Source organism: Mobula hypostoma, chromosome 5, assembly GCF_963921235.1.
Source record: "Mobula hypostoma chromosome 5, sMobHyp1.1, whole genome shotgun sequence".
Classification (NCBI taxonomy): Eukaryota; Metazoa; Chordata; class Chondrichthyes; order Myliobatiformes; family Myliobatidae; genus Mobula; species Mobula hypostoma.
The window spans coordinates 169,514,464-169,529,275 of NC_086101.1; the positions used below are offsets into that span (position 1 = coordinate 169,514,464).

The following is a 14,812-nucleotide window of genomic DNA, read 5'->3' on the forward strand; positions in this document are numbered from 1 at the left end:
ACTCAATAAAAAGATTTAAAAAGAAAGAAAGGAAACGGTGCAGGGGAAAAGGAAAAGGGGCAGACAGAGGAGGAATAGTCAGACATTTCAGAGTGAACTAGAGGGAGCTTTGCTGCAAACCAGGCTCTCGCCCACAACCGTGAGAGATGGAGGCAACTGGTGCAGCGCTCATCTGTACAACACTCCTACGAACCAGGCGGGTTGTGGGATCCAAAACCGAAACCATATGAGGAGGACAAACCATTTCCTTTCGTGGTGAAATCAAAAGAATAAAACAAAATGACAATCAGACTTTCCTAAATGTAAGATCAGGTAGTGTCTTATTTGCGCAGATAGTAACAGAACAAAAGAGCAAGATTAAGGTGTTGAATGCCCTGCTATAATTCCTTCTGCTCACAAAAAGTGAGAAGATTTATTAGTACTCATGTCAATAGGACATCAAGTTGTGTACATCTCTGAGATGGAAAAGAGGAATTGCTCGAATTATCTGTATCTTATCAACACATAGTGTTACACAGCATCATATAAAGAATTCGGTTTAGGCTACAAGCAGTTAGGTCACAGCTGGAATACTATGTACAGTGACAATCACATTATGGGAAGGACAAGGTAACTGGAAACAACACAGAGTATACACACACATACACACACACACACACACACACACAACTAGGGTGCCTAAGACTTCTGCACAGCACTGTATTTGTCAACATGGGGCAGAGAGAAAGTTTGTTAATCTGGTGAGCAAAGGATGTTGGGAATAGTGAGGGTGGAGCGCCACGGGAGGGGTGTGGGACAGGTGGCAGTGCCAAGGGTGGGGGTTGGCACAGGTGCAGACACACCCAGCCCTGAGACACCATGGAATGACACTTGATTACAAACAACTAGTTTATTTATCATTACAGAAAGTCTCTCTGGTGCTTCCTGCTCCCTCCTCTCTCCCTTACCCTTTTCCCAACCATGAGTCCCCTCTTCCTGCCCCTTTCCTACTCTCAGTCCACAATAGAGAACCACATCAGAATCAGGTTTATCATCGCTCACATGTCATGAAATTTGATTTTTTTTCTTGTGGCAGTACAGTGAAATACATAAAATTACTACAGTACTGTGCAAAAGTCTTAGGCACCCTAGTGCTATATATAAAAGCCTAAGACTTTTCCACTGTACTGTAGTTCAGGAACAAAGACAGCTAAGGAAAGGTTTAAAATTGAGGCCTAAACAGGTGAGATAGAGAACTGTTCTCTTTGTCAACTAGGAATAAGCATTTAAGGTAGACTTAGTAGGGGAGATTTGGGGAAATATTCTGAATCAGGGTTGGATATCTGGAATTCACTGCCTGAAAAGGCCGTTGGAAGCAGAAACGTCTGTCACAATATAAAGGTAACAGACAGCTACAGAACCAGTGCAGGGAAAATGCCATTTTGTCTGGCATGGTTACGATGAAATGAATGGCCTCTTTCTGAACCACAACTTTCTGCAATTCTGTGCCTGGTTGGAATCACTGTTCATGTCACCCATAGTAAAAATATGAACTAGCACACTGCATTTTGCATGCATGCAAAGATAGACCCTGGACTGAATATTACACAACTCAATGTAAATCTAGCAGTAAATAGGGCATGCATTTACAATGTTAGGAAAATAACAATTTAAATTTGACCAGAACATTACAATTATCGAGCAGAAGAACTGTTCTTCAAATGTAGAGAAATATCCCCGGGCACTTCAGAAATAAGTAGAAGTATTATAGACATCGAAAAAAAGCAACAGCTTAGATGTGTTTATTAAAATCTTTAAACACATGATTTTTGCAGAGGCTATCCTTATTTAAAAAAAAACACAATATTAGGAAGACGTTGAATTAGCTTAGAAAAGGAGTTTTAAAGAATTCTAGAAAGATTGAAATATTTATCAACAAAGATAGAGTAAATGTTCAGCATGCCAGCATCACAGGAAGGTCATATTTTGCCAAGGTTAGATGGGGTTGGAGAGTATTGTTTAATGAAAGAAATCAGGCTATTTGATTTCTGGGGACAAAGATTTTGAAACTAACATTCTCCGGTCATCTTGGATCTCCCTGCCCTTCAGGTCCTTACATAGATAGAGAATGTTTTGTGTCAGGTTTGAGGTTAAGACTTTCAAACACTCTTTTACTTCCTCTTTGATGTCTGCCTTCAATGAGAGGTGGTTTCCTGAAATAGGAAAAAGCTGCTGAGATAAAGGAGAGCTGGGTTGTACAGCAGGGCAGATTGGAGACTGGGGAGAGAAAATAGATCATCCTTTCTCCTTCAGCAGTCTCTTGGTATCAACCGTAACTTGTTCCACTCCAGTTTAATGAGTGGTTTAAGGCTCAGCTATAGGTGGGGTAGGAGATATTTAGTGGCCAGACAGGAGGATGCTTTGGGAGATGTTGTGTTCAAGGTTGCACCTTCTCCCAACACTTGCTGCAATCTTTCTCTCTGCAGTGGAACTAATCTATAGCACAGCCCTTCACTGAGAGTTCCCTTCCACTCTAGACCAAGATAATGTCAACTCGATCACTGAATAGCACACAGACAAAATTCACGTTAGCATATTTTTGGAGTTCTGAGCTCCATATCTTTGTCGACTCAAAGAACTGGTTTTGCACAATATTTGTAACACAAAGGTCATCTACCAATCTATGCTTGCTGTACAACCCCCACTCTCCATCACCTCAGGAGCTTTCCCATATTTCAGGAACCATCTCTCAAATCAGGAAAAACATCAAACATGAAGAACATCTGAAGAAGTAAACCTCAAACCAGGCACAATATTCATGATGAACTGAGCAGCAGTATCCTTCTGAAACATGGACTATCTGCATCAGGACTAACACAGAGCAAGGATTTACAAGGTAACAGGAGACTAGGCTAAATTGCATGCATGTGCACCCAGACACATACAACTTAGGAGGTTCCAGACACGTCCTTTCTCCAGCTCCTCCTCAATGCCCACCAACTCATCCCCTTTGACTCTTCCCAATTTAAATCCTCACTGTTCCAAAAATCTTTTTTTCATGACGTGGGGAGAGCATGAAGTATGATTGCATAGTCATCTGTACCAAATTTCACCTGGAAAACTGAGAAATAATGTAGCACTTACAAAGGAAGTCACATATAACTTTGCGTAAGTGTTCAGATCCACTCCAACTTAACTTGAATGGAAAATGCAGCTGCACTTATTACCTCTAAAAAGATTGACTGAGGCTATAATAACAGAAAATAGGTTGTACCCAATTTGTCTGAAGGAGCTTGTCATATTGTTCTACCTTACTGGAGTGAGATAATGCATTTGAAATAAATGCTTTACATTTAACAAGGAGAACTTCATGACACAGGACATCAAAATGAGTAGTACACAGGCAAAAAAAAACACTACCTTAAAAAGTGAATGGATTCGCAGTCATTAACTCTGTCGAAGCAATGTGTACAGTATGTTAGAAATAAGGACAATATAATATTTGAAGCATCTGCTCTCTCTTACTTCCAAAGTAATCTCTTACATTTATGATTGAGAACTCCACAAGCAATGACATTTCTTCAAACATTGGGAATGTAACGGTACATGAATGACACTTCTGAGCTTACCATTCTGGTAGATGGCATGCATGGTAATGAAGGTCTTAATTTTGTGCCTACCCAAGATCAGAACACATCAATGCCAACAAAGAAAGTCAGATATAGGTACCTCACAGAGTTTCCTATGTAGTGTGTGGAACTCGCTGAGCTTCCTAACAACAATCCAGCCGTTATTTTCAGGATCAGGTAGATTCAGCTGCACCATGATTGAATAGCAGGACATTTGTTCACCATTCTCTTCCACAATCTGCCCAAAGAAATAGACAACAAAGATTCTGACTCAATACAAAGCCATCCCCAAAGGCCTACCACAGGTATCAGTTGACTTGCATGAGTCCGTACAAAATCAATGAATGAATCTTGATGGCCTGGTATCAGCACTTCCAATCAGGCCCATTGTCTTCTACCATTAACACTCGGGTAGCATCCACATATGTGCTTCCAAACCCAGGAGGCGGAAACTTGCTGGGTACAGAGGGTGCTGCTCCTGTTATTTAAACAAAAGAAGAAAATGCTGGAAATATTCAGCAGGTCAGGCAGCAGCTATGGAAAGAGAAACAGGGCCAACGCTTCAAGTCCAAGACTCTTTCACAGATGCTGATACAACAGTGTGCAGATATTGGGATCTGGAGCAACCTTCAATCTGCTGGAGGAATTCAAATGGACCCTCATGTTGCTCTGGTTTCCACAGATGCTGCCCAACTTACTGAGTGTTCCCAGTATTTTTAAATTCTATTTCACATTTCTCTCAAGCACTTTTTGATATTAATTTATTGTACGCACATGTAGGTTCCATGTAGACCAGTAGCAGGGCCCAGTTTGCAGGGACTTCCAAGCATTCTGCTGGGAAAATCATTTCATGGTCTGATCGGCTGTGGGTCTGAAGACCTGATTGACTTCACTAAGATTTCTACTACTTTACACTTTACTCACTTCAGACTTATGCACAGCTCCAAGACCATATTTGCTGATGACACCACTGTCATTGGCCAATTCAAAGGTGGTGATGACTCACCATAAAGGAATGAAATTGAAAACCTGGCTGAGGGGTGCCATAATAACAACCTCTTATTCAATGTCAGCAAGACCAAGGAGATGATTACTGACTTCAGGAGCAGGAAAACAGAGATCCAGGAGCCAGTCCTCATGGGAGATCAGATAGTAAATTTAAATTCCTCAGTGTAATCATTTCAGAATACCTGTCCTAGGCCCAGCATGTAAGTGTCATTATGAAGAAAGCACAGCAGTGTCTCTACTGCCTTAGAAATTTGCAAAGATTCGGTATGACATCTAAAACTTTGACAAACTTCTATAGATGTAAGGTGGGAGTACACTGACTGGCTGCATCACAGCCTGGCATGGAAACACCAATGTCGTTGAATGGAAAATCCTATGAAACATAGCAGATATGGCCCAGTCCATCATTAATGTCCCCCCACCATTGATTACATCTACACTGAGTCCTGTCTCAGGAAAGCAGCATCCATCATGGGTCTACAACCATTCTCTTCTCACGGCTGCCATCAGGAAGAAGGTACAAGAACTTTAGGACTCACACCAACAGATTCAGGAACAGTTATTACCCCTCAACCATCAGGCTCTTGAACCAGAGGGGATAGCTTCACTCAACTTCACTTGCCCCATCACTGAACTATTCCCACAACCTACAGTCACATTCAGGGAATCTTCATCTCATGTTCTCGATATTTATTCACTACGTTGGTGTGGTCTGTCATTGATTCCATTATGGTTATTGGATTTATTGTGCACGCCTGCAAAAAATATGAATTTCAGGGTTGTATATGGTGATATATATGTACTTGATAACAAATTTACTTTGAAGTTTTTGAACATCTGGAGGAATAACAAGAGGAAGACGGAAATCATACTACTTTGTATAAAAATGACTGTGGACTAATGCTTTTAAATGAGCATTTTAGGATTTTTTTAAACTTCTTTAACTAATAGAATGACATTCTATTGTAACAAAAATACAAAAATATTTAACATTTTTTTAACATGTTGAGGGAATGCAAAACCAAACTTCTCCAGCTTTGCCTTCTGTCTAAACCTTCAAGGTCATTTAAAGGATGAGGCCTTTTCACTTCACTACCTGGTGCTCAGCAGCTGATGAGAAGTTGTAACTCGAGGAAGGCCATTGTGACTAGTCCTTCTCGGGTAAAGCACTCTCCACCACTCAGCACATCTACATGGAGCGTTGTCACAGGAAAGCAGCATCCATCATCAGGGATGGATGATATCAAAGACAAGGTTGGATAGATTTCTGCATAGTAGGGAAATTAAGGGTTATAGGGAAAAGGCAGCTAGGTGGAGATGAGTCTATGGCCAGATCAGTCAAGATCTTATTGAATGTCGGAGCAGGTTTGACAGGCCAGATGGCCTATTCCTGCTCCTATTTCTTATGTAAGGCTATTAACGCAACAGCAAATGGGACAGGACTGCAGGCAGCACCTCTGGGTGCAGGCTAGGCCAACAGAATGATTACCTGTGCAAGCCTGCTCTGCCCATGCATTGCTTCAATCCTTATATATCAGAACATTATATATGAAGAACAATATATAACATTTTTATAAATGACCTGTATGGGGAAGTGAAGGGATAGGTTAGTAAATTTGCTGATGACGCAAAGGTTGGAGGTGTTGTGGATAGGGTGGAGGGCTGTCGGAGGTTACAACAGGACATTGATAGGATACAAAACTGGGCCGAGAAGTGGCGGATGGAGTTCAACCCATTTAATTGTGAGGTGGTTCATTTTGGTAGGTCAAATATAATGGCAGAATATAGTATTAATGGTAAGAATCTTGGCAGTGTGGAGGATCAGAGGGATCTTGGGGTCCGAGTCCATAGGACGCTCAAAGCTGCTGTGTAGGTTGACTCCGTGGTTAAGAAAGTATACGGTGTATTGGCCTTCATCAACCTTGGAATTGAATTTAGGAGCCGAGGGGTAATGTTGCAGCTATACAGGACCATGGTCAGACCCCACTTGGAGTACTGTGCACAGTTCTGGTCGCCTCACTACAGGAAGGATGTGGAAACCATAGAAAGGGTGCAGAGGAGATTTACAAGAATGTTGCCTAGATTGAGGAGCGTGCCTTATGAGAATAGGTCGAGTGAACTCGGCCTTTTTTCTTTGGAGCGACGGAGAATGAGAGGTGACCTGATAGAGGTGTATAAGTTGATGAGAGGTATTGATCGTGTAGATAGTCAGAGGCTTTTTCCCCAGGCCTGAAATGGCTAGCACGAGAGGGCAGAGTTTTAAGGTGCTTGGAAGCAGGTACAGAGGAGATGTCAGGGGTAATTTTTTTTTTAAACGCAGAGACTGGTGAGTGCATGGAATGAGCTGCCGGTGACGGTGGTGGAGGTGGATAAGATAGGGTCTTTTAAGAGACTCCTGGGCAGGTACACAGAGCTCAGAAAAATAGAGGGCTATGGGTAACCCTAGGTGATTTCTCAGGTAAGAACGTGTTCGGCACAGCATTGTGGGCCGAAGGGCCTGTATTGTGCTCTAGGTTTTTCTATGTTTCTAAGGGACACAAAGTAAGAAATAATTCAAAGTCAATGATGTCAGGTTCAAAGTAAGAAATGATGTTCCCTAGAATGGAGCAATTTACCTTGAATTTAGTTAAATCCTGAACTTTCAAAGTCAAACAGGACAGATTCTACAAGAAAGGAGCTGCTAATCAGCTGGCTTGCTCAAATGTTACTGAAAAAAATTACTAATTCCTCTCATGACCGGCTAATTTTAAATATAATAGGTATGCCTAAGGAAATCAGATATTTGAGGAAATTCATTGCATACAGGAGAATTTGAAATATTGATATTGGGTTCCAGCCACATGCTCATAGCAGTCCTGCAATACACATGGCAAAAGAGCTTGGATACATACATGGAATTATGATGTAGTGGCCGTTACAGAGACTTGGCTGGCACCAGGGCAGGAATGGATTCTCAATATTCCTGGATTTCAGTGCTTTAAAAGGGATAGAGAGGGCGGAAAAAGGGGAGGAGGGGTGGCATTACTGGTCAGGGATACTTTACAGCTACAGAAAGAGTGGGTAATGTAGCAGAATCCTCTTTTGAGTCAATATGGGTGGAAGTCAGGAACAGGAAGGGAGCAGTTACTCTACAGGGGATATTCTATAGGCCCCCTGGTAGCAGCAGAGATACAGAGGAGCAGATTGGGAGGCAGATTTTGGAAAGGTGCAAAAAAATAACAGGGTTGTTATCATGGGTGACTTTAACTTCCCTAATATTGATTGGCACCTGATTAGTTCCAAGGGTTTAGATGGGGCAGAGTTTGTTAAGTGTGTCCAAGACGGATTCCTGTCACAATATGTGGACAGGCCGACCAGGGGGAATGCCATACTAGATCTAGTACTAGGTAATGAACCGGGTCAGGTCACAGATCTCTCAGTGGGTGAGCATCTGGGGAATAGTAACCACCGCTCCCTGGCCTTTAGCATTACCATAGAAAAGGATAGAATCAGAGAGGACAGGAAAATTTTTAATTGGGGAAAGGCAAATTATGAGGCTATAAGGCTAGAACTTGCAATAGTGAATTGGGATGATGTTTTTGCAGGGAAATGTACTATGGACATGTAGTCGATGTTTAGAGATATCTTGCAGGATGTTAGGGATAAATTTGTCCCGGTGAGGAAGATAAAGAATGGTAGGGTGAAGGAACCATGGGTGACAAGTGAGGTGGAAAATCTAGTCAGGTGGAAGAAGGCAGCATACATGAGGTTTAGGAAGCAAGGATCAGATGGGTCTATTGAGGAATATAGGGAAGCAAGAAAGGAGCTTAAGAAGGGGCTGAGAAGTGCAAGAAGGGGGCATGAGAAGGCCTTGGCGAGTAGGGTAAAGGAAAACCCCAAGGCAGTCTTCAATTATGTGAAGAAAAAAAGGATGACAGGAGTGAAGGTAGGACTGATTAGAGATAAAGGTGGGAAGATGTGCCTGGAGGCTCTGGAAGTGAGCGAGGTCCTCAATGAATACTTCTCTTCGGTATTCACCAATGAGAGGGAACTTGATGATGGTGAGGACAATATGAGTGAGGTTGATGTTCTGGAGCATGTTGATATTAAGGGAGAGGAGGTGTTGGAGTTGTTAAAATACATTAGGACAGATAAGTCCCCGGGGCCTGACGGAATATTCCCCAGGCTGCTCCACGAGGCGAGAGAAGAGATTGCTGAGCCTCTGGCTAGGATCTTTATGTCCTCATTGTCCACGGGAATGGTACCGGAGGATTGGAGAGAGGCGAATGTTGTCCCCTTGTTCAAAAAAGGTAGTAGGGATAGTTCAGGTAATTATAGACCAGTGAGCCTTACATCTGTGGTGGGAAAGCTATTGGAAAAGATTCTTAGAGATAGGATCTCTGGGCATTTAGAGAATCATGGTCTAATCAGGGACAGTCAGCATGGCTTTGTGAAGGGCAGATTGTGTCTAACAAGCCCGATAGAGTTCTTTGAGGAGGTGACCAGGCATATAGATGAGGGTAGTGCAGTGGATGTGATCTATGTGGATTTCAGTAAGGCATTTGACAAGGTTCCACACGGTAGGCTTATTCAGAAAGTCAGAAGGCATGGGATCCAGGGAAGTTTCGCCAGGTGGATTCAGAATTGGCTTGCCTGCAGAAGGCAGAGGGTCATGGTGGACGGAGTACATTCAGATTGGAGGATTGTGACTAGTGGTGTCCCACAAGGATCTGTTCTGGGACCTCTACTTTTCGTGATTTTTATTAACGACCTGGATGCGGGGGTAGAAGGGTGGGTTGGCAAGTTTGCAGATGACACAAAGGTTGGTGGTGTTGTAGATAGTGTAGAGGATTGTCAAAGATTGCAGAGAGACATTGATAGGATGCAGAAGTGGGCTGAGAAGTGGCAGATGGAGTTCAACCCGGAGAAGTGTGAGGTGGTACACTTTGGAAGGACAAACTCCAAGGCAGAGTACAAAGTAAATGGCAGAATGCTTGGTAGTGTGGAGGAGCAGAGGGATCTCGGGGTACATGTCCACAGATCCCTGAAAGTTGCCTGACAGGTGGATAGGGTAGTTAAGAAAGCTTATGGGGTGTTAGCTTTCATAAGTCGAGGGATAGAGTTTAAGAGTCGCGATGTAATGATGCAGCTCTATAAAACTCTGGTTAGGCCACACTTGGAGTACTGTGTCCAGTCCTGGTCACCTCACTATAGGAAGCATTGGAAAGGGTACAGAGGAGATTTACCAGGATGCTGCCTGGTTTAGAAAGTATGCATTATGATCAGAGATTAAGGGAGCTAGGGCTTTACTCTTTGGGGAGAAGGAGGATGAGAGGAGACATGATAGAGGTGTAAAAGATAATAAGAGGAATAGATAGAGTGGATAGCCAGCGCCTCTTCCCCAGGGCACCACTGCTCAATACAAGAGGACATGGTTTTAAGGTAAAGGGTGGGAAGTTCAAGGGGGATATTAGAGGAAGGTTTCTTACTCAGAGAGTGGTTGGTGCGTGGAATGCACTGCCTGAGTCAATGGTGGAGGCAGATACACTAGTGAAATTTAAGAGACTACTAGACAGGTATATGGAGGAATTTAAAGTGGGGGCTTATATGGGAAGCAGGGTTTGAGGGTCAGCACAACCAGTGGGCCAAAGGGCCTGTACTGTGCTGTACTATTCTATGTTTCTATGTTTTAAAACAAAATCACTAACATTGCCTTTGTTCCACCCTTTTCCTTCTCCTACCTCACTGTTACTTAGAAACTTGCTTTCTCTCTTGCTCAATTCTGACCAAGGGTCTTTGACTTGAAATATTAACTTAAATTCTCTCACCACAATTGCTGCTTGGCAGGATGGGTTATTCCAGCATTTCTCTTTCCTCTCCCCCCAACCCCACCCACCCATGATTCTATCATCTCCATTTTTACCGACTACATTTACATCATGTGCTTCTGAAGTATAGACACTTTGGGAATTAAGGAACAAGTTTTATTAAGGAAATTAAGGAAATAAGGAAGCAAAGTCCCATGAGCAGCAATGAGATTCTGTAAATGACTAGATTATTCTTTTCAGCAACATCGTAAAGAAGTGGCAGAAATCATTGATGGGGGTTGTTAATCGAACTCCAAGCAATACCAATGATCCCAGGATGGAATTGAACAGGACATTAGAGATGCAAAAAAGAAAGGCATAACTGTAATCGAGAATGGCTTTATCTATATACTGTATAGATTAGCCAAACCAAATAGGTAACAATACTGTTAAGGATGTATTCCTGGAGCATGTCTGCAATTTACTTTCAGACTAATATCTCAAAGAAGTGAGTCTAGAACAGAATACCTGGGAATGGGCAATGAAAAACAAATAATTAACAAACTTTTGCACGGTCACTTGATGGAGAACAACCAAAACACGATGCAGCTCTTCTTTAAACTGGAGAGTGAAGCAGTACCATCAGAAACTGGGATCCTGAATCTGCACATAATAAGCTACAAAGCTGTTAGGCCCAAATTGGCCATGATAAATTGGGGAATTTATTGCATGGATGGTGGATAATACTTAAAGAATATACAAATAGCAACAATTATCTAAACTTGTCTGGCACAATAATAAGAAAGAAAGTTGATCTTTGGCTGATAAAGGAAATTCAGGATAGTATTAGTTTATCAAAGGAGTATATAAATGCATCAGACCAAGGATTAGAAATTTTGAATTCAGCAAAGTTACAGAGAAAGGTTGAACAAGTTAGGTCTTTATTCTTTGGAGCGTAGAAGGTTGAGGGGGGACTTGATAGAGGTATTTAAAATTATGAGGGGAATTGATAAAGTTGAAGTGGTTAGACATTTTCCATTGAGAGTGGGGAAGATTCAAACAAGAGGACATGAGTTGAGAGTTAGAGGACAAAAGTTTAGGGGTAACATGAGGGGGAACTTCTTTACTCAAAGAGTGGTAGCTGTGTGGAATGAGCTTCCAGCAGAAGTGGTTGAGGCAGGTTCTATGTTGTCATTTAAAGTTAAATTGGATAGATATATGGACAGGAAAGGAATGGAGGGTTACAGGCCGAGTGCAGGTCGGTGGGACTAGGACAGGGTAAGAGCTCGGCATGGACTAGAAGGGCCGAGATGGCCTGCTTCTGTGCTGTAATTGTTATATGGTTATATGGTTAAAGGAGGACAAAGACTGATTGAGTGAGTAAAATGGAGTATGAGAATAAGTTTGTAGGAATTATTTTAGAAAACTGTAGAAGCTGCTATAAATGTCAGTGAAAACAAATGTGGATCTTGTACAGTTGACAACAGGAGAAATTATATTTGGGAACTAAGAAACAGCAGAACCTTAAAAATATACTTTGGTTTTGTCTTCTCACAGAAGGATACAAATCACCTCCCAGAAACGTAAGGAGACCAAAGGTCTAGACACAGGGAGAAACTAAAAGAGATCAGTATTAATAAAACATAGTACAAATTATTGGGGTGAAACGCGACAAATCCTCAGGAACTTACAATCTACAGTGCATATAAGAGCATGGAAGGAAGAGAGCCTAGAAACAATGAGAGTGTATTAATGGTCATTTTCCAAGATTCTTTTGAATCTGGAACTCTTCCTACAGATTGGAGGGTGGCAAAGAATACCCTCTATGTAAAATAGAATGACAAAAAAAAAACAGGTGACTTAAAAAATTATAGGCAGGAGTGGAGAATGAGTTGAAATCTAATATAAAAGATGCAATAGCAGAACACTGGGAAAGTACTAACATGACTGGACAAAGTCAGCCTGGGTTTATGAAAGGGAAACTAAGTAATTTTTGCATTTGTGGATATAAGCATCTTGGGTTTATGAAAGGGAAACTCTAAGTAATTTTTGCGTTTGTAGATATAAGCATCGAGATAAGGGGGAACATGTGGAGGTAGTGCACTTGAACTTTCAAAAAGTCCCTTTGACTATGTCCCAACAAGAGACATAAAATTCTTCAAAATTAAAGTAGGGGGTCTTTTGGGTCACACGGAGGCACGAAGCGAGAACCAGCTAACAAAAACAGGTACAAAGAATAAGAATAAATAGAACATTTTTCTAGGTGGCAGGCAGTGACTAGTGAGGTGCAGCGGGGATCAGGAGAACATACTATATATTGATGAGTTGAGTTTGGGAACTAGGAGTAACATCTCTAAATTTCCAGATGACACAAAACTGAAGTGAAGGAGGCTGAAAATTGAGTTGAGGAAGATGCAGTGAGAACTTGAAGCAATTCGAACAAACTGGGTAAGTGAGAAAGTGCATGGCAGACAGCACTGGACACTTTTGGTTCCAAAAGCAGGAAGACAGATCATTACCTAGGTGGTGATTGATTGGGGGAAAAAGGTGCTGAAAGCACATTCAAGTGCAGCAGACAGTTAAGGAGGCAGTAGTGTGTTAGCTTTCATTTATAACAGAAACATGCATGTATAGCTACAGATGGGCGAGGCCTTGTTGAGATCCCATGTGGTGTTTTGTGCCCAGTTTATTTTTGTTGCCTGAAGATAGATATTCTTGCCTTGGAGGGAGTGCAACAAAGGCGTACCATACTGATTCCTGGGGTGGAACACAAGGTTAGATTGGGACAAACAGGTCTATATCGACCGGGGCTTGAAAGAATGAGATGGCACTTGATAGAAGACTATAAAATTCTAACTGTGCTAATGAGGCTAGATACAGGTGGGGTATTCCCAATGGCTGCAGTGTCTAGGTCAAGAGGGCACAGCCTTTAAAGGATGATATTTTTTTCCATCTGAAAATGGTGAAACCAAGAGTTCTGCAGAGAAGGCAGTAGAGGGAAAGTTATTAAATATATTCAAAGAGGAGGTCAATATATTTAATTCATGTTAAAAGATCCTGGGATACTGAAGTGAACTTTAATCACTCTGAATGGCAGAGCAAACCCAAATGGCTCAATGGCCTAATCCTGCTCCTGACTTCCATGTTTGATTTGTTTCTGGGATATAATCATAAAGTCAACAGCTTTCAGCAGACAAATGGTGACAGACAGAAAATTCTGGCACATGGAATAAACATTTCCTTAAGATTTTTCTCAAGTCCTTCCTAAAGTGAAAACAAACCATTTGAGACAAAATATGTTGCTGATTCAACACTACTGAAATACTGTCAAAATTAGGTTCCAAAACACTTGAAATGCATCATGAAAATTACAAACAAAAGAATAACTTCAGTTCTAATGTTATATAGAACAGATCCCTTTTCTCCCAAATAGCTTTAAAAATCTTTCCTTCTTTACTCATTTGCACTTAAATTAGTTGAGACAGGGTAGACCACTAAACTTAATGGCAAACTTCTGCTTCATTATCCTAATGAAGGAAATGTCTGGTAATTAAACACTTCAAAATACTTCTGATATTGAAGTCTGGCCCAGAGACTAGGGTATAATAACTGGGAAGCAGATTCCAGCAACACAACCTACTTGACTATAAAATACAAACATTTTGATTAAATTATATGATAATTGCTTTACTGCACTTTAATGATCAGATTTATACAAAACATTTTAAGATGTGTCGCTGCATGCCATTTGTACTTTTGACAAGAGGTGTATTTTGCCACTTGATGTATGTGACTAGACTGAAGCTCTTCTCCCACTATACAAATTAAAAGTAATTAACATCTTTATCGACGTGCAATTTTTGTAATCATGAGAAATTCTAGCAATTAAATGTTGATAATCAAAGCTATCATTTCACTTTCAAAGTTTCACACATTATGTTCAGTTATTTATTTTACACTAATACTAAATGGTATCAGTGTAAATGGTCAAAACAAAGTGTAAATTGTGCCAATGACCATGTGAGCACCAAGGCAAAGCAGTGGTATTATTTCCTCCAGAAATTCCTTTGTAGTTACTGTACATTCTGCAGTCAGATTGAGCCCAGGCTCTGAATGCATTCTGCATTATGAATAAACTATGTTCCACAAAGACAACTGTAGTGTGAACGTTATCGCAGTTACAACATAACGACCTTTCCAGTCGTACATACCATACAGCACGAAATATACCCCTGGGTACATAAGAAATGAGCACTGCTTCCAAGCAATATTGAACGCTTATTGAAAACGTGATTAGAAATTTGGCAACATACACAAAATGCTGGAGGAACTCAGCAGGCCAGGCAGCATCACCAGTCCTGATGAAGGGTCTCACCCCAAAATGTTGACTGTTTATTCTCTTTTCCATAG

The 14,812-nt window shown here is 41.3% G+C and overlaps 1 protein-coding gene across 3 annotated transcripts in view; it reads right to left on the minus strand.

Annotated features, from left to right (window-relative positions):
* snx25 (sorting nexin 25) overlaps positions 1–14,812 on the minus strand; it is a 294,956-nt gene that overhangs the window by 62,612 nt on the left and 217,532 nt on the right. For 2 of the 3 annotated variants that reach the window (XM_063049391.1, XM_063049390.1), the window contains exon 13: positions 3,709–3,846. The exons of the other annotated variant lie outside the window; for it this stretch is intronic. In XM_063049391.1, coding sequence (XP_062905461.1) covers positions 3,709–3,846 — 138 coding nt within the window. The remainder of the gene's footprint in view (positions 1–3,708; positions 3,847–14,812) is intronic. 3 annotated transcript variants of the gene reach the window in all.